The following is a 20,340-nucleotide window of genomic DNA, read 5'->3' as shown; positions in this document are numbered from 1 at the left end:
TTATTTGAGCCACCAGAAATAACATGGTATATTTTTGAGCTGCTTGAATTCTGACGGCAATGCTTTGTTCACTCGTTAAATATAAAAGTTCTCCCTAAACCGCGAGTGGAGATTGTTAACGCAATTGTTTGGATCAATTAGCAGCAGCCTTGTAATGACTGGTTGAGTGGACTATTTAAATAAAGCAAGGCGCACAGTGTGGTCGCCTAAGACCATGGCGGCCTTAGGCGAAGAGGCGGCTGATTATATGTACTCGCCGTACAACCCTTATTCTTATTATTACCGGCCAAAGTGTCCCAGTTGGAGGCAGAGGCATTACTTGAACAACTATGGAGATCCGACCGAATATTTTGACAACTACCAACGAGCTCGGCTCAAGGCTATATTATCTCAGGTGAACCCAAACCTAACACCGAGAGTGAGGAAAGCTAACACCAAAGATGTCGGAGTGCAGGTTAACCCTAAAATCGACGCGTCCGTGCAGTGTTCGTTGGGTCCCAGGACGCTGACGGCGACTATTCCCCGGCACAAGGGAGTTGCCATGAGGCGCCGGGCTCCACAAAACCAGGTCCAAGGAAGCCCGGTTAGTATGCCCAAGAACGTCCGCTTTAGGAGGACCATGGCCATCTACTCGTCCATCGTGTCGCCCAACCTCAACGGCTTCATCTCTAAACACGACCAAGACAATGGGAAAGCGGAGTCCAAAGGTAAACAACCACCTCCGGAAGAAGACTCGGAGGTGAAAGAGTCTGAGAACGAGAGAAGGGAGGACATGGCCCCTCGGGAGGAGAAGGAGGAGGAGAAGGAGAAGGAGGAGATGGACCCGGACGGGACAAATACCGAGCAGTCCCAGAGCACGAGGGAGGAGGAGGAGGAGGAGGAGGAGGAGGAACCAAATACCGAGCAGCCGCTCACCAGTCCTGTCAAAAGTGAGAAGCGGCTGAAATTTCAGGTGAGAGTTTCATTCTTTAGTGAAGTCCCCCTCTCCCTCTCCCTCCCTCCTTCCTCCTTCCTCCTTCCTCCTCCCCCTCCCCTGGGGTTGGACGAAAGTAGCGCCCGTCTCTTTACTATCGATGACGGACGCGAGGCGGGGATTAAACGTTCAAGTCTGAAACAGTTTCCCTCCGAGTGGTTCGCTGGGGCGGACACGTTCATTAAAGAACTGGAATTAATGCTTGTTTGCGGAAAGTCTAACATTTCCGGTTTAACTGACTGCAAGGCGCCAGTGAGAGGTCACAGAGCACCAGTATCTCCCCCCCCCCTCTCTCCTCCCCTGGTTTGGGTCAAACCGAAGTGTTGCGTGGACGACAACAGAGTTCATTTGCAGTATGAGAAGTGCTTGGCTCATGTCGGGCACGCCTGTGCGCGAAACCTTCCACTTGTCCAACACAGAAAATAGGTGCAGGGGTAGGCCGTTCGGCCCTTCGAGCCAGCACCGCCATTCAATATGATCATGGCCGATCATCCAAAATCAGTACCCCGTTCCTGCTTTTTCCCCCATATCCCTTGATTCCGTTAGCTTTAAGAAAAATATCTCTGACTTAAACGTCCAATGAATTGGCCTCCACTGCCTTCTGTAGCAGAGAATTCGACAGATTCCCAAGTCTCTGGGTGAAAAAGGTTTTCCTCACCTCAGTCCTAAATGGCCTACCGTGAGTTAGGAGTGAAGAGCTGGTCTGGAGATCTCCACTGACCAGCCAGTGGGGCATTAGTATAAGAATGTGGTCGTGATGCAACTTTATATGACTTTAGTTAGGTCGCATTTGGTGTATTGGGTGCGGCTCCAGACGTCCCGACACAAGACGTCGGATTACTACCAGTGCCACGTGCTAGTCAGAGTAGGAATAAGAGGATATTTCAGATGAATACGTGGCTTGAAAAATGGTGCAAGGGGGAGGGATTCCAATTTTTAGGACATTGGAACCAGTTCTGGGAGAGGTGGGACCAGTACAAACAGGACGGTCTGCACCTGAGCTGGAATGGAACCAATGTCTTAGGGGGAGTGTTTGCTAGTGCTGTCGGGGAGGATTTAAACTAATGTGGCAGGGGGATGGGAGCAGGAGCAGAGAAACAGAGGGGTGTAAAATGAGGGTAGAAGCAACAGGTAGCAAGGTGAAAAGTAAAAGTGGTAGGCCGACAAATCCAGGGCAAAAATCAAAAAGGGCCACTTTTCAACATAATTGTATAAGGGGTAAGAGAGTTGTAAAAACAAGCCTGAAGGCTTTGTGTCTCAATGCAAGGAGTATACGTAATAAGGTGGATGAATTAAATGTGGAGATAGTTATTAATGATTATGATATAGTTGGGATTATGGAGACATGGCTCCAGGGTGACCAAGGCTGGGAGCTCAACATCCAGGGATATTCTATATTCAGGCGGGATAGACAGAAAGGAAAAGGAGGTGGGGTAGCGTTACTGGTTAGAGAGGAGATTAAAGCAGTGGAAAGGAAGTACATTAGCTTGGAGGAAGTGGAATCGATATGGGTAGAGCTACGAAACACTAAGGGGCAGAAAACGCTAGTGGGAGTTGTGTACAGGCCACCTAACACCAGTAGTGAGGTTGGGGATGGCATCAAGCAGGAAATTAGAAATGCATGCACTAAAGGCGCAGCAGTTATAATGGGTGACTTCAATCTACATATAGATTGGGTGAACCAAACTGGCAGGGGTGCTGAGGAAGAGGATTTCTTGGAATGTTTGAGAGATGGTTTTCTAAACCAACATGTCGAGGAACCAACGAGAGAACAGGCCATTCTAGACTGGGTAATGAGGAAGGGTTAGTTAGCAGTCTTGTTGTGCGAGGCCCCTTGGGCAAGAGTGATCATAATATGGTAGAGTTCTTCATTAGGATGGCGAGTGACAAAGTCGATACAGAAACAAATGTTCTGAACTTAAAGAAAGGTAACTTTGAGGGTATGAGGCGTGAATTGTCCAAGATAGACTGGCGATTGATGCTGAAAGGGTTGACGGTGGACATGCAATGGAAGGCATTTAAAGGTCGCATGGATGAACTACAACAAGTGTTCATCCCAGTTTGGCAAAAGAACAAACCAGGAAAGGTAGTGCATCCGTGGCTAACAAGGGAAATCAAGGATAGTATTAAAACAAAAGATGAAGCATACAGATTAGCCAGAAAAAGTAGCATACCAGAGGACTGGGAGAAATTCAGAGTCCAACAGAGGAGGACAAAGGGCTTAATTAGGAAAGGGAAAATAGATTATGAGGGAAAACTGGCAAGGAACATAAAAACAGACTGCAAAAGCTTTTATAGATATGTCAAGAGAAAAAGATTAGTTAAGGCAAATGTAGGTCCCTTGCAGTCGGAAACAGGTGAATTGATCATAGGGAACAAGGAGATGGCAGACCAATTGAACAAATACTTTGGTTCTGTCTTCACTAAGGAAGACATAAACCGTCTGCTGGAAATAGCGGGGGACCGGTGGTCTAATGAGATGGAGGACCTGAGGGAAATCCAGGTTAGTCGGGAAGTGGTGTTGGGTAAATTAAATGGATTAAAGGCAGATAAATCCCCAGGGCCAGATAGGCTGCATCCCAGAGTGCTTAAGGAAGTAGCCTCAGAAATAGTGGATGCATTAGTGATAATTTTTCAAAACTCTTTAGATTCTGGAGTAGTTCCTGAGGACTGGAGGGTAGCTAATGTAACCCCACTTTTTAAAAAGGAAGGGAGAAAACGGGGAATTATAGACCAGTTAGCCTAACATCGGTAGTGGGGAAAATGCTAGAGTCAGTTATTAAAGATGTGATAGCATCACATTTGGAAAGTGGTGAAATCATTGGACAAAGTCAGCATGGATTTACCAAAGGCAAATCATGTCTGACGAATCTTATAGAATTTTTCGAGGATGTAACTAGTAGAGTGGATAAGGGAGAACCAGTCGATGTGTTATATCTGGACTTTCAGAAGGCCTTCGACAAGGTCCCACATAGGAGATTGGTGTACAAACTTAAAGCACACGGTATTGAGGGTTCAGTTTTGAGGTGGATAGAAAATTGGTTGGCGGACAGGAAGCAAAGAGTAGGAATAAACGGGTCCTTTTCGGAATGGCAGGCAGTGACTAGTGGGGTACCGCAAGGCTCAGTGCTGGGACCCCAGTTATTTACAGTGTATATTAATGATTTGGACGAGGGAATTGAATGCAACATCTCTAAGTTTGCGGATGACACGAAGCTGGGTGGCAGTGTTAGCTGCGAGGAGGATGCTAGGAGGCTGCAGAGTGACTTGGATAGATTAGGCGAGTGGGCAAATGCATGGCAGATGCAATATAATGTGGATAAATGTGAGGTTATCCACTTTGGTGGCAAGAACAGGAAAGCAATTACCTGAATGGTGACCGATTGGGAGAAGGGGAGATGCAACATGACCTGGGTGTCATGGTGCACCAGTCATTGAAAGCAAGCATGCAGGTGCAGCAGGCAGCGAAGAAAGCGAATGGTATGTTGGCATTCATAGCAAGAGGATTTGAGTTTAGGAGCAGGGAGGTTCTGCTGCAGTTGTACAGGGCTTTGGTGAGACCGCACCTGGAGTATTGTGTGCAGTTTTGGTCTCCTAACCTGAGGAAAGACGTTCTTGCCTTAGAGGGAGTACAGAGAAGGTTCACCAGATTAATCCCTGGGATGGCGGGACTTGCATATGAGGAAAGACTGGATAGACTGGGCTTGTACTCGCTGGAATTTAGAAGACTGAGGGGGGATCTTATAGAAACATATAAAATTCTTAAGGGGTTGGAGAGGCTAGTTGCGGGAAGATTGTTCCCGATGTTGGGGGAGTCCAGAACCAGGGGTCACAGCTTAAGGATAAGGGGGAAGTCTTTTAGGACCGAGGTGAGAAAACATTTCTTCACACAGAGAGTGGTGAGTCTGTGGAATTCTCTGCCACATAAGGTAGTTGAGGCCAGTTCATTGGCTATATTTAAGAGGGAGTTAGATGTGGCCCTTTTTGCTAAAGGGATCAGGGGGTATGGAGAGAAGGCAGGTACAGGCTACTGAGCTGGATGATCAGCCATGATCATATTGAATGGCGGTGCAGGCTCGAAGGGCCGAATGGCCTACTCCTGCACCTATTTTCTATGTATCTAACAATCTAAAGGCTTTAGAAAGGGTGCTGTGTAGGTTTGCCAGAATTATGCCCGGATTAGGGAGTATTGCCTAGAGCGAGAAGTTGGACAGATTCGGATTGATTTATCTGGAACGCCGGACATTGAGGGGAGACATAAGAAGTGTATAAAATTGAGAAGCATTGATGGGGTAGATAGAGCCTCTTAAGATGAATATATCCAATGCTAGAGAGCAGCTTTGTGGGAGACGAGGTTTAAAGGGGACGTCTTTTCGACAGCGGTGGGTGCCTAGAACACTGCCCAGAGTGGGGGCAGGGAAGGCAAATACAATGGTGACTTTTAAGAGAATTTTGAATAGGCACATGGATATGGAATGTGTGAGGGTAGATACGGTTTGGTGGTTTTAAAGGTTTGATTAGTAAGGGTGGTCGGGGGTTATACGGTGAAGGCAGGGGAATGGGTGGTAAAGATAGATCATCGTCGATTGAATGGCGGATTGGACTTGATGGCCGAATGACCTAATTTTCCTCTAACGTGAATTTATGATGGCAATTTGGACACATTGTTGTGGGCTGAGAGGCCTGTTCCTGTGATGTTCTGTTCCAGGGGCACAGTCCCAGACTCTTGCTGCTGTTTTAAACAAATACCTTTCCATCACTGGCCACTAAACGCTTCTACTTTTCGCTTCAGTTCCTAGAGCAGAAGTACGGATATTTCCACTGCAAGGATTGCAATGCTCGGTGGGAGAGCGCTTATGTCTGGTGTGTGCAAGGCACCAGCAAGGCAAGTATAAAGTAAAAGCAATGATGCACGCTAGTGCTTTGAGGACCGTGTGTTTCACTTCCTCCTCTCCTCCACAGGTCTACTTCAAGCAGTTTTGCAGAACCTGCGAAAAGCCGTACAACCCTTATAGTGTCGAGGACATCACCTGCCAAGTAAGTAGCGCAGGAAGCACCGAGCCGATGTAGAAGTTTGGAGAGGAGTGTCCTGCAGCCTGCAGTGAGACATGTTTTTTCCTGCCCATCAGACCTGCAAACAGACGAGATGCACCTGTCCCGTCAAAATGCGCCACGTTGACCCAAAGAAGCCGCATCGTCAGGATCTGTGTGGCAGGTGCAAGGGCAAACGGCTGTCGTGCGACAGCACTTTCAGCTTCAAATACATCATTTGATCTCGATGGCAAGACTGACTTCCTGGTGGGGCTCGAGATAATAAAACAGTGTTGTTTTCTTTGGTTTAAAAAAAAAAAGAAAATAAAGTGTGAAAAGCACATTTTCTTGTTGCTTCTTGAACTCGGGTGTTGTCTTTAAGGCCAGAGATTAACTCACCCCACCTTGCTCGAAAGTGTTGGGCTATTTCTAACTAAAATATTCTAGTTTCCACTACTGATTGTTTATTGGATTCTACACTTGGAGTTCTCCCCTAATTATTTGCAGTTAAATTATAATCTGTCCAACATCTGAACATCTGGTGGATGCTTTCAGTTCATTAAAGCCTATTTGTTCACTGTCCCGGCTTGAAGTTGCCGTTTAGTAGTCTCCGGACCAAATGCAGGGTTTAGTTGCAGGCGAGGGGGAGCGAACCACATCCAGCCACTGAAACGAGATTCTCCTGGAGCCCCGCATATGCCACCACCAGACACATTTGTCTCTTGCTTCAACAAGCCCCGGTCACTCTCCTTTGTGACACCCTGGTCTGCTCTTCCGCATCCAACTTTGCAGCATGCAACTGCAGCAAATACAACATCTCTTTTCTCCACCATTCAGGCATTGGTAATTCCTCCGGGTGAAGTAGGCGATTCAATTGCACTTCCAGCCTGGCGCGTTGCATTCGGTGCTCTGAATGTAGTCTCCTGTACACGAGGGAAACCAAGTGCCAGATTAGGGGTTCTCTGCGAAATTGTCACCCATTCAGTTTGCAGGGGTGACCTGGCTTCTTGTCAGATGTGCAGCACTTTGGTCAACGTGGGTTATTTTTAAATGTGCTATACAAATAAAATTGACTTGACTTGACTGCAATTCCGCGCCCCGCTCCCAGTTGACTGTTTATGGCTTTCTGCGCTGTTGGACAAAAGCTCAACAGAGGTTTGAACTGTACCTCATCTTCTCACAAGGTACAATTTGGTCTTCTACACTCAATATCAGATAATTGGGTAACTGCACGTTGTCCACTTGTAACACTGGCTGTTTCTCTCTCCACAACTTTGAGCTGATGCGTTTCCTAAAATTGCTTTGAACTTCCCTGGTCTTTTCTTGACTGTTTTTATTATTCTATTAACCATGTAATCTCAGCCGTTCAGATATCCCTTTATCTGTTTGACCCTTGTCTGCAATTAAAACCTAATTTTCCCTTCTCCAATTCTGATGCCATCTTTAATCTGGTACATTTTTTCGTGCAGATGCTGCTGGGGGCTCCCATCACTTTTCAACTTATTTTAAAAGGACAACAGAATGTTTTCAAAGGACAACAGAAGATAGCAAAAAGGGCAATATGCCTGAAAAGATGAGGTACGAAGCGAAGCTGGCCAAGAATATAAAGGACAGTAAAAGCTTTAGGTATGTTAAGAGAAAAAGATTAGTAAAGACAAATGTGGATCCCTTGAAGGCAGAAACGGGTGAAATTATTATGGGTAACAAGGAAATGGCAGAAGAGTTGAACAGATACTTTGGATCTGTCTTCACTAAGGAAGACACAAACAACCTCCCAGATGCACTAGAGAGCAGAGGATCTAGGGAGACAGAGGAACTGAAAGAATTTTACATTAGGCGAGAAATAGTATTGGGTAGACTAATGGGACTGAAGGCTGATAAATCCCCTGGGCCTGATGGTCTGCATCCCAGGGTACTCAAAGAGGTGGCTCTAGAAATTGTGGACGCATTGGTGATCATTTTCCAATGTTCAATAGATTCGGGATCGGTTCCTGTGGATTGGAGGGTAGATAAATTATCCCACTTTTCAAGAAAGGAGCGAGAGAGAAAATGGTGAATTATAGACCAGTTAGCCTGACATTGATGGTGGGGAAGATGCTGGAGTCAATTATTAAAGAGGTAATAACGGTGCATTTAGCTAGCGGTAAAAGGATGTCCAAGTCAGCATGGATTTATGAAGGGGAAATCCTGCTTGACTAATCTGGAATTTTTTGAGGATGTGACGAGTAAAATGGATGAAGGAGAGCCAGTGCATGTAGTGTATCTAGACTTTCAGAAAGCCTTTGATAAGAATCCACACGGCAGTGGGTGAATCTGGCTTTGATATACAAGGTTTGAGTGAAACTAATAACTTTCATGTTTTCCAATGGTTTGAGCTCTGGGTATTAAGATGGCCTACGTTAAAAATGAATTCTAATCAGGATAGCTGGTGATTGCTTTTAATGCTACTCTTTTAAAACTAAATTATTGTGCATTATAGTGTATATAATAACAATAATTTATGATGTGTGCTAAGTTGAGTTTTATTAGTGAAGTTTAAAATGCCATATTATGGCTGTATTTTTGGAACCGTTGCAATGAAAGTCAGCTAAGACGTTCTCCATGGTGCCTGACTTGAGTTTTACTGGCTTTTTGGGGATTTCCAGTTTTCACTTTATTATGAATTCCAATGTGTTTGAAAACAAGTGACCGTTTTTGAACACGGAGGCAGATGTACACACAAACTGCATCAAAAACCTGGCCCATCATCCATGGAGGGAAAGGTATGGTTCAGATCAAAATCCTGCACCGCAATCCTGTTTGGGTCATGACCTGAAACATTGACTGTCCCCTCCGCAGATGCTGTTTGATTGGCTGAGTTTTTCCAGTCATTCTTTACTCCAAATTCCAGCATCTGCAGTCACTTGTTTCTAGTATAAATCTTGACTTGCTTTTGCCAATAACTTCATGTTTAGTTTATTGTCATGTGTACTGAGGTACAGTGAAAAGCTTTTTTTCTGATGCCTGTAATATTACCATAGTTTATAATATTGGAAATATAAATTGCAATATGACACAGGTTTGCTCTCCATTTTAAAAAAAACACAACATTTTGAAAAGTTCACATCCGGATGGAACTGGGCTAAGTGGCAGATGAAAGTGCGGAGTTGTACATTTTGATGGTAGGAATAAAAGTGTAAACTATTTTCTAGATGGGGAGTAAATTCAGAAATCAGAGGTGCAAAGGCACTTGGGAGTGCTGGTGCAGGAATCCCAAATTGTTAATTTGCAAATTGAATTGGTAGTACGGAAAGGCAATGCAATGTTAGCATTTATTTTGAGGGGACTAGAGTATAAAAACAGAAATGTAATGCTGAGGCTTTAAGGCACTGGTCACACTGCATTTGGAGTATTGAGCAGTTTTGGGCCCCATATCTGAAGGATGTGCTGGAGTTGGGGATGGTCCAGCAGAGGTTTAAGAGGATGATCCCAGAGATGATTGGGTTAACATATGATGAGCCTTTGATGGCCCTGGGCCTGTACTCACTCGAGTTTAGAAGGATGAGGGAACCTCCTTGAAACATGTCAAATAGTGAAAGACATGGATAGAGTGGATGTTTCCACTAGTGGGAGATTCTAGGATCAAACCACAGTGTCAGAATAAAAAGATGCACCTTTATAAAGATGAGGAGGAATTTCATCAGTCAGAGGGTGGTGAATCTGTGGAGGCCATCATTAAGTATTTTCAAGGTAGAGATTGACATTCTTAAAGGGTGTCAAGGGTTATGGGGAGCAGGCAGGAGAATAGGGTGGAGCGGGAAGATAGATCAGCCACAATTGAATGGCAGTGCAGATGGGCTAAATGGCCTACTTCTGCTCCTAAGACTTATGAACTTGAGAATAACCAACACTTGCTTTCCAAGTTGGTGATTGTTCCTAAATGTTCAGTCTGAAGAGAAAATTACCCTCTGTGGTGTTTAACATGAATCTTCAATGGAACCAGCTTGCAGGATAATGTCACATTAACCACATTTAATGAGGGTGTGGGCAGACAACATTTTCAATGCTGCAACCTCGTGTATGTTAATAAAAATGCATAACTCCTTGCCTCCATACCCAGTTTAATTTGAGCTATAACCAAATTGGATCTTTAATCCTTGAGTGGATACCAACTAAAATCAAGGCAGAGTCTCATATTATTTCTTGTACTTAAAAAAATAAGGTGGCCATCTCCCAGATTTAATTATTCAACTAAAACATGGATCCCCAAGAGTTAAATTCAAACATCTAGTATGTGAGAAAAGCTATAAAAACTATCCAATAGGAAAGTGGTTATTCACGCATCATCTGCCACCTTGTTACTCACATCATTATTAACTCCCCGAGAGTAATGTGCAATGAAATGCTAGAGGCCAATAAACTTGATGGTTAGCTTTTGCTTAACCAAACACAGGCAGGAGAATTAATCATGTTTTGTTATCTACAAGTGATAAATATATTAAAGTTCTTAAGATATGAAATTAAAAATGGACATAAAACTAGTTTTCCCATTAAATATTTAGAGTCAAAGTACCAAACTGCCAACAAAATAATTTATCATTGAAGAATGATTACAGTGATTTGTTAATTTGCTATGACTGGTTACAGAGCTTTAAATTATCTTAACTACTGTTTGCAGTCTGATAGCATGCACAGTGCCTTAAACTCATACAATTCATTACAAATACGCCTGGTCTACAGTTCACTTTCTCAGAAGGCAAAAAGCTAAAATTGAACAGTACATTCTATGCTCCATGATGTGGAGCCCAATAAAAATCACAGTGGATAGGATAGATGCATATAATAAGCAGGGTCATTCCCAGCAAACAGAGGCAGCACACCGTCAATGGATGAATTTACATTCGATTTCTTTCCCCACAGAGAGCCACTGCTGTGAACAATCTCACTTATTTCAAAAGCTGGAAAGTTTCAGACTTTGACCTTGAGTATCTCTAACATCGTGTATTCAGTCTTTGTTTTTCTCAATAATGCAGCAAAAGATGGTCCCGAAGTTCAAAATCCTCGGGAGACAGAATATTATTTGCTCTTGGGTTTATCTAAATTCAGGCTGGAGAGGCAGCAGATAAAGACTCGTTACCAGTACTTAAGTATTTTGTTTTGCATTAGTTTTATACACCTATTCTCAACAGTGCAATGCACAAATATACAAGGAAATACTTTTTTTTACACTATACAAGTCTAAAATATTTACAGAATAGAATAACTTAGATGAGCTCTCCTAATGAAAATAGCTAGGATGCAGCACTAGTTCGGTTGTCACTTGGTTAAGTCCCTACGGGTGCATTTTTGGTTATATACCATCAGTACTTGTAACATAACCACTGAACAGAGAACATCCAATGTCCACTGAGCAGTAAACAAGGTAACAGATGTGGTATTAGTTTTACATTGCTGAGCAAAACTCAGTTTGGTATCCCAACTGTCTAAAAGATTTTCTACAGCATACCATCGATCATGTTAACTCTAATACAAAATAAATTTATTGAAAAAAAGTTTGCAGACATGCTCTGAGACCTTATGAACTATTAACACTTTATGCTGAAGCCTGCAGTCAATATCAAATCAAGTTATCCTCTTGCATTCGATCCTTTGCCACAAGTGGCATGAAATTGTCTGTCTGTTGAGTCTAACCTTTGTCCAGACATTGAAAGCTGACATATTGCCATGTGTTGCTTTGAAGCCTTGCAGGTTATTCAGCCTAAAGCCATTTCCTGGATGATTTTTAGCATCATTCCACCTGCTGCGGAGAGCCTTAATGTCATTATTATACATTATAATGTGGGAGCTGGCTTGTCTTCAGAAAATGAAGAATATGTGCCCTTCCATGCCTTTTACTTTCAATATGGCTACAGTGCCAGTGCAATAGACCATGACTTAATGTTGCACAGTCAACCCCTATTTTGTCCACTTGGAGTGACTTGCCCCATCCTACTGTGAATTGTGTGCAGCTACTGTCCACAATGCTTATCTTATTCCCCCCTGTTTAACAACTGGTTCTTTACAACTGACCTACTGTATAAATAGATGCAACCTGCTGAGAGTTGAAGACAAATTGAAGCTGTGAGGGGATATGGTTAATATTCATAATGTTTCTTAATGCAATGTGTAAATAGTGAGTTACTGCTGTAGATTAAAATCCAGTACTCTGAATGTCAGCAGCAGGAGTTGTTTTTGCCAGAAGCTGGTATGACTGCACTGTTCGAAGAGACTCGCGAATTTGTAGATTCAACTCCATCAATTTGGAGCAGACTTTGGATAAATCCTGGTTTGAGCCCACGACAGCAAAGCTGCCAGTTTGGCCCAATGTCTGATGGCGAAAATAAATGTGCAGGAGAGTTTGTAGAGGATCATCATCTGCATTTCCAAAAATATCATTGGGCCATATGGATCTGGTGGATAAATACGTAAAAGTTAGTTTACAGAGAGCTCCAATTATGCAATCTCTAAAACTAATGCACCTAAATCTCGATTTTAAAATAATTACAAATGTAACTGATAACTGGATCTCAAGATGTATTAAAAAAAATACTGGACATACTGTGGAGGATTGGCCAGAACCGTTTCAATGAAGGAACTTTGATCTGAAATGTTAATTGTTTTTCTTCCCCACAGATGCTTTCTGACTTGTGGAGAATTTCTAATTTTTTTAAATTTTAGATTTCCAAAATCTGCAGACATCTTGATTTTTGTTTTAGAAACATAGAAAAACAGGTGCAGGGGTAAGCCATTTGGTCCTTCGAGCCAGCACCGCCATTCAATATGATCATGGCTGATCATCTAAAATCAGTACCCAATTCCTACTTTTTCCCCTTGATTCCTTTAGCCCAAAGAGCGAAATCTAACTCTCTCTTGAAAACATCCAGTGAATTGGCATCCACTGTCTTCTGTGGCAGAGAATTCCAGATTCGCAACTCTCTGGGTGAATTTATTTTTCCCTCATCTCTGTCCTAAATAGCCTACCCCTTATTCTTAACCTGTGACCCCTAGTTCTGGACTCTCCCAACATCAGGAACATTTTTCCTGCATCTAGCCTGTCCAATCCCTTAAGGATTTTATATGTTTCTATAAGATCCCTTCTAAATTCCAGTGAATACAAGCCCAGTCGACATATTCTTTCATCATATGTCAGTTCCGCCTTCCCGGGAATTAACCTGGTGAACCTACGCTACACTCCCTCAATAGCGTCCTTCCTCAAAATTGCACACAATACTCCAGGTGTGGTCTCACCAGGGCCCTGCACACTGCAGCAGGACCTCCTTGCATCTAAACTCAAATCCTCTCGCAATGAAGGCCAACATGCCATTAGCTTTCTTCACTGCCTGCTGTACCTGCATGCCTACTTTCAGTGACTGATGTACAAGCACACCAAGGTCTTGTTGCACCTCCCCTTTTCCCAATCTGACATAATTCAGATAATAATCTGCCTTCCCTTTCTTGCCACCAAAGTGGATAACCTCACATTTATCCACATTATACTGCATCTGCCCACTCATCCAACCTATCCAAGTCACCCTGCAATGTCATCGCAGCCCACACTGCCACCCAGCTTTGTTTTCTTAACAAGTGCTTGTAAACTTTCAGTTTATAAAATCAGATGATTCCAGGAAATAGCCGAGTTAATGTATTGTAATTTAACATGTGGAAAAATGTGTTCAGTGTCACATCGCCAGTAGCGTATCCAATTTAACAATTTATCTTTATTACTGAAACTAATATTTGTAGCAGGTCAATACTTATGATTCAAGATACCCTGCTCCAGCACACTCCGCGCCACTGACCCACCTGGCAATGAACCAAAGAAAGAACACACCAACATTTGATTAGGGAATTGATAATGCTGAAATTAGTTTTGATAATGAGGGGGGGAAAATAACTTCTGAAAAGGATATTCAACAAATCTACAATTAGATAGATGATAAAAGATAAGTAGAATGGGGATGCTTACAGGCACATTAATGTTTGGAATTCCCCTATAATATGTAAAATTCCTTGTTAGTAAAAACCACTCCTGTGATGGAAAATTCATTGAAAAGTAAAAACAGTTTAAACTAATGTTTGCTGGATATAATGTTCCATTTTTTTAAGCTGCAACCATAAAATGTATTAAATATTGATGTAGTAAGATGGTGTTATATCCTGTAATTTGTCAAATTGCATGAGATTGCACACATGCAACTCCAGAATTCATGTTTACCATCTAACCCTTAAACAAGCTGACTCAATTACAACGGTGGGATGTGGATTCCTGCTAGCATTACTGATTAAAATAATCAGATGTGTTACCTGAATGCCTTGACCTGAGCAAGTGCAGAAGGAAACTCCTTGTTTCGCAAAGATTCAATGACAGATTGAATGGCAGTCTCTGTGCAAGTTTGCAAGTTTTCAGGGACTTCGACATCATTACTGATACTTTCTGCCTCTTTCAGACAAACTTCCAACAAGGCAAGTTCTTCAGACATATTTATAACCTTAAAGCAAAAAGTCATACAAGTAAGCAGACTGAGATGGTTCTCCCACATTGTACCTACATTGTCAAACAATAGAGTAAGAACAAAACATTCACATATTTAAATTATCTCTATTTATTATCATGAAAGGGTGTTTCAGAGAAGGCAGACAATTATTGCCCATCCCTATTTGTTCTTCCAGTAGCTGGTGGTCACACATCGCAATTTTTTGTTGTTAAGAAGGGAGTTCCAGAATACTTATGCTCATTCTGAATTGGTGATTTATTTCCAACATGGAAAGTGAATGAGGGCGAGAACTTGGAAGAGCTGTTGCGTTGATGTACTTACTGTCCTTGCCCTTCCATGCAGTTGACGACTGCTACAGTACACAATTGTAGTCACGGTAATCCAGTAATTAAAGGGGGCAAACCAGCGGACTGCATATTTTGAATGCTATTAAATTTCTTGAATAGGTACGACTTCAAAAAAACATTTAAGGAAGTTAAGAATAGTACGCTAGAAAAGATGAGAAACGTTTTGAGGAATCATTTCTAGAATACCCAGTTTGAAGTTGATGGTAATTAAAGAGGAAACCTCACTGGAAGGAGGTTCCAGTGTTGGAGGGTCAATCATGTCAATCCCAAGGCACTGCTGCAGGAGTTTCTTAGGACAACAGCTGGACTCAATCACCTTCACCTATTTAATGAATGACTTTCCGTCCATGAAGGCAGAATGAAGATTTAGTAATTTTCCCTTTAATCAAAGTGACTGTATCACATTGACAAATAGAGTGGAGCAGAGGATGATTTCCTACAATTATGGGTTGCAGTACTCGACTAATAAACGGGAGATGTTGCGCTTGAATTTCATTAGATTACCATGAAAGAGGACACTGTAAAAGCTTAATTTTTTTATTTCAAAAATGAAATTGTTAGAGATTACATTAAAGAAACAGCATGGAAACAGGTCCTATGGCCCACTGAGTCCAAGCCGACCATAGTCACACTAGTTCTATGTCATCGCACTTTTGTGTCTACTCCCTTCAGTTTGTTGGTTAATTGACAGAGGCCAATTAACCAACAAGCTTTTGGAATGTACCAGTGTTCTGACCTGTGGAGAGTCTTCAGCAATATCTGTTTTTTCCATCTGAACAACCTTATTAACAACACCCAGGAGAATTCCCCTGAGCAATAATTCAGTCTCCCTTTCAAAATATTTTATTGGGTCTATTAGCCAGTGTTAACTCTCCTTAATCAATCAATAACTTTTTAAAGCATTTTTTCCCTCTAACTTTCCCCCGTTCTGATGAAAGCTAATTAACCTGAAGCAATGAGATCAATCTTCAGTCCCGGTACCTACACACTTCTGTCTCTAACTTCCTTTCAGAAGTCCTGGTTTTCAACACTGGTGATTGTGCTGGCATTTTTGTCCAGATACCACATTAGTGTGGTAGATTCCTTATTGAAAACAGTTCCTTATTGGTTCAAACCTGACATATCCACACACAACTGAGAGGAACACATTGATGCCTGAAGTTAATTCAACATGATTTTATAATTTAAACAAGTTCAATGATTTCAGCTGCCTTTGCAGGTAGATATTTTAAAGTTTTTAAATGTACAAGGAAAATTAACTTATTTTTGTGTCCTGAATGTGAATGATATAGGCCTGCATAAACATTCAACAATTAGATTGCATGGACAGTTTTGACAACCTTAGCAGATCTGGGGAGCGGCTGTCTAAGCGATTGAGCCCAGATGACTGCTTGGGTTGAATCAGTCTGCATTGTGCTGGACTCTGCCATGCCACACACTGCAATAGACAGGATAGCCAGAGGCAACAAAAGAGCTGTGATAATAATTCACTTGAGTGTAGTGAGATAATTTGATTATCACTGAGTATTTCCAGCAATTTCTATTTTTATTTTTGAAAATTATAGCAAGGAATCTTTATTCTCACCTACATCATTTAAATACCTAGGATGGCAAAACATTTGGTCCTGAGAATTTACCACTCTTGAGTGCCCTTATTTTCTTCACAACCATTATTTTGATTACGCAAAGTTTGCAACATCCCTGTCTTCATTTAAAATTATTTACCTCAGAATTTCTGGGACTTTCCTCTTTACCTCTACTGTAACCACTGCTGCTGACATGGTACATACCCAATACTTTATTTTCAATATCACTGTTATTTGTTTTTATTGGGCACACATGGGCCTTTGACAATCCACTTATTCATAAACATTTGTTGAATTTGCTATCTTTGCAAGTTTTGCCACCATCGATTTCTACTATTTTTTTCTCCCAGTCACCAGGGTGTGTGTGGATTACCTCTTTCTATGCCATTTACATTTATGTGGTCCAGACCTCTAGAGATGCACATGCCTCTTATTTTAGCTGCTGGAGCATAAGAACATTCCTTCAACAACAGTGAATTTAAAGATGAATTTACAGTCATGGGTATACAGAGAGAGAGCAGGGGTCTGAGCACACAGCCTGGAGGTACCTTAAGCCCTGAATAGAATCATGTTTATTACACAACATGGATGTTGTCGCAGAAAAATATACTGTTATAAATATTTAACTTACGCACTTTTAACATAATGCTGCCTCCATGAATAATAATAAAGAGGCGTAAAAAATTATTAAAAAACAATTAACATTAATAATAACGATTCAGCAGGACAATGATAGGGATGGTAAAGTATGTCTGGGGGACAGTCCACAGAGCTGAAAAAGAACAGAGAAATGCTAGGGAAACGTTTTTAAGTACATGTGAAAAAAAATAATTTCAAGAGATAGCAAGGTCTGTGATGGAGGAAGAATTGTTGGTTTGAAAGTATGGTGGAAGTTTTAAATACATATCTTGCATCATTTTTTTAAAACAAATTCTATTATGTGGGGTGAAGGGGTTTACTTTGGAAATACATGGAACAATTAATGGAGAACAATTATTAGAATAATAATTGTCTAATCGTTATGTAGTACGGATGCTGATTTTAGCAGCTATACACATTTGAATGCAAGGTGGATAATGGCAGGTTAATAGAGAAAGCATGACACCTGATTGCAGAAACAGTTTACCTCGGTCTCTTGCTTAATCATGTCCACTTGATTTATAAGTTTGCAGTAGGCTTGATACAAAAGTAGTAGTTGGAAATGAAGTTTGTACAGCCTTCGACATAATTCCAGCTCCTATAAAAGAGTAGACATAGACAGATTAGTACCATGGTCTGATACCCATGAAACAACAGGAAGATATACCAGTTACCTTTAACCAGTCAAGCAATTGTCATTTTACAATGGTTTGATACAATATAAAGCTGATGAAATGCAGATGAATGCCGAGCCTTGCATCATACTCACAGTTCCATTTCCAGTAAAGAAAGCAAAAAATAAAACAGCACATGTGCACCTGACATGAAGCAGCCAGCATTGCTGTGACAATGTTATCCAACACTAAACATTCATGTCATGCACACCTTTCAGAAACAAGCACTTTGCAAATGTAGCCAAATATTTCCCACAAGGTAATTTTTAATTCCACTGCTACACTGAAAGTATGGTATCCCCAAGTCATGTGAAGTAAAAAGCTAAATTTTACTTTATTTGATTTTTGATTACTCTATTGTACTGCAAAATCAAATGGCCTCACTACGCTCAAGTAAGGAACACTGAGACAAGAAAATGTGATCAACAAATCGATAACCACCGAGTCCACAAAAATTCAACTGGACCTGAACCTGCCACAGAATGTGGGCAGCCAGGAATCAATACTTTACTGCCTTCGGGAGAAGTGGCCACCTACTCCACAGTTAGAAATCAAATCCACCATCACCCACCATCAGTATCACTGCACAACCTCCCACCACCCCACCCATTCGACTGTGGACACAAACAATTGACAGTGGACCTCATTGTAAACCAGAGCCCAAGACAGGGGTAAGGGTTCCAAAATCTCCACCAAATAACAGGAGAATGCAGTGACAATGTTATCTAACACTTTACACTAATGTAACACACAATCTTTAGAAACAAGGGGCTCTGAGCAGATGCAACAAAATATTTTCCACAAAATAATTTTAACTTCCACTGCAAATTTCAGTCTTGAAAACCTGATTGGTATATGATAGAGATGACAGTCACACTCATTTAGGTGTAATCAATAATATACCCACAAGCAACAAAAATAATGAAATCTATGCTGTGATATATCTGGAATATAACTCTGAATCTGGTTTTAACATTTTTCGTAAACTTTCCACATGTTATAAGAACAAATGTTTCACAATTTTACAAAGTTTGCAAAAATGCCTGACACATTACTGCGCAAATCTTTCTGTTCTTACCCAGTGATCTTAGTAAGTACACTATAAACCTATTTCTTCGATATCTTGTCAATACATTTTGAATAGCTGTAAATAATAAATAATAATAATTCTCCTATTACCAGTTTTAAAAAAAGTCTAGTTTGATCAAATTTTACTGTAAAATGTTACTGCCTCTGTTTAAGGCAGATAGATTCTTGATTAGTATGGGTGTTAAGGGTTATGGGGAGAAGGCAGGAGAATGGACGGGAGGAAGAGATAGATTTAATGGCGGAGTAGACATGATGGGCCAAATGGCCTAATTTTGCTCCTATCACATAAGAACATTTATTCATGGTGAGCTGTGCACATTTTTACTGAGGGTTCTGCTCAGTTCGGTTGCTCCTGTCTCAGTTATATAGTTTCACACATCACCTCGTTCTTTCTACCTTGAACCAATAGGAAGAGAACATTGACATGGATTCAGTACTATTGGAAATGTTTTGGAGCAGACCTCCCACACAGTCGACAGTGCTGTTGTCAAGACTTAGCCATAATTTTTTGCCGAAGCCCCAAAATTGAATACTGACACAGGGTTAAGCCAGCAGCACCATTCTTCAAGTCGTTTAAGTATCTTATTGAGAGTATTGCAACCTTTGAGGATCATTGATTTCTGGGTTTTCCTGTTTCTTCACACCTTTATCCTCTCATGTACAGCATATTCCCCTGCTTCACTGCAGCTCCAAAGATGCATGACATCGCACTTTTCCATAATTGAATTCGATTTGCCATGTTACACCTGCACAGCTAAGATATCCACACCTTCATCTTTCAGGGGCTGTTTTCCCCTCGTTATTAACAGCAGCATCAATGTTTGTATCAATTGCAAACTTCTTTAATCCTTCCCCTACTTCTATGCCTAAATCATTAATAAGCACAACAAAAAGTTAGGATCTAACTAATGAGCCTAATGAAATCCTTCTGGTAACAGTCTTCGAAGTCACAACAACATCCATCAACAATAGACAGTAGGTAATAGGTGCAGGAGTAGGCCATTCGGCCCTTCGAGCCAGCTCCGCCATTCAATGTGATCATGGCTGATCATTCTCAATCAGTACCCCGTTCCTGCTTTCTCCCCATACCCCCTGACTCCGCTATCCTTAAAAGCTCTATCTAGCTCTCTCTTGAATGTATTCAGAGAATTGGCCTCCACTGCCCTCTGAGGCAGAGAATTCCACAGATTCACAACTCTCTGACTGAAAAAGTTTTTCCTCATCTCTGTTCTAAATGGCCTACCCCTTATTCTTAAACTGTGGCCCCTGGTTCTGGACTCCCCCAACATTGGGAACATGTTTCCTGCCTCTAATGTGTCCAACCCCTTAATAATCTTATACGTTTCGATAAGATCCCCTCTCATCCTTCTAAATTCCAGTGTATACAAGCCTAGTCGCTCCAGTCTTTCAACATATGACAGTCCCGCCATTCCGGGAATTAACCTAGTAAACCTACGCTGCACGCCCTCAACCATGTCGCTGAGCCAG

General features: G+C 41.6%; 2 protein-coding genes across 7 annotated transcripts in view; one reads left to right on the top strand and one right to left on the bottom strand.

Moving 5' to 3' along the window:
* The first annotated feature begins 207 nt into the window (after positions 1-207).
* On the top strand, positions 208-6,246 carry zar1 (zygote arrest 1). The gene is made up of 4 exons (XM_078410536.1): positions 208-952; positions 5,766-5,858; positions 5,936-6,010; positions 6,103-6,246. Exons 1-4 carry the CDS (start codon positions 215-217, stop codon positions 6,244-6,246), a joined length of 1,050 nt encoding a protein of 349 aa, XP_078266662.1. The 5' UTR covers positions 208-214.
* Positions 6,247-10,187: 3,941 nt separating this feature from the next.
* fryl (furry homolog, like) overlaps positions 10,188-20,340 on the bottom strand; it is a 275,852-nt gene continuing 265,699 nt past the window's right edge. For 4 of the 6 annotated variants that reach the window (XM_078398759.1, XM_078398750.1, XM_078398757.1 and 1 more), the window contains 3 exons: positions 17,577-17,687; positions 14,327-14,511; positions 10,189-12,432 (listed from right to left, as the gene is read on the bottom strand). In XM_078398759.1, the coding sequence (XP_078254885.1) occupies positions 12,174-12,432; positions 14,327-14,511; positions 17,577-17,687 (555 nt within the window). In that variant the 3' untranslated portion in view covers positions 10,189-12,173. Of the gene's footprint in view, positions 12,433-14,326; positions 14,512-17,576; positions 17,688-20,340 lie in introns of all 6 variants that reach the window. The other 2 variants (XM_078398756.1, XM_078398761.1) reach the window with 1 other exon arrangement.

This window comes from Rhinoraja longicauda, chromosome 1, assembly GCF_053455715.1.
Source record: "Rhinoraja longicauda isolate Sanriku21f chromosome 1, sRhiLon1.1, whole genome shotgun sequence".
NCBI lineage: Eukaryota > Metazoa > Chordata > Chondrichthyes > Rajiformes > Arhynchobatidae > Rhinoraja > Rhinoraja longicauda.
The sequence above is the reverse complement of the archived record's forward strand: the minus strand, read 5'-3'. Positions and strand labels throughout refer to the sequence as shown.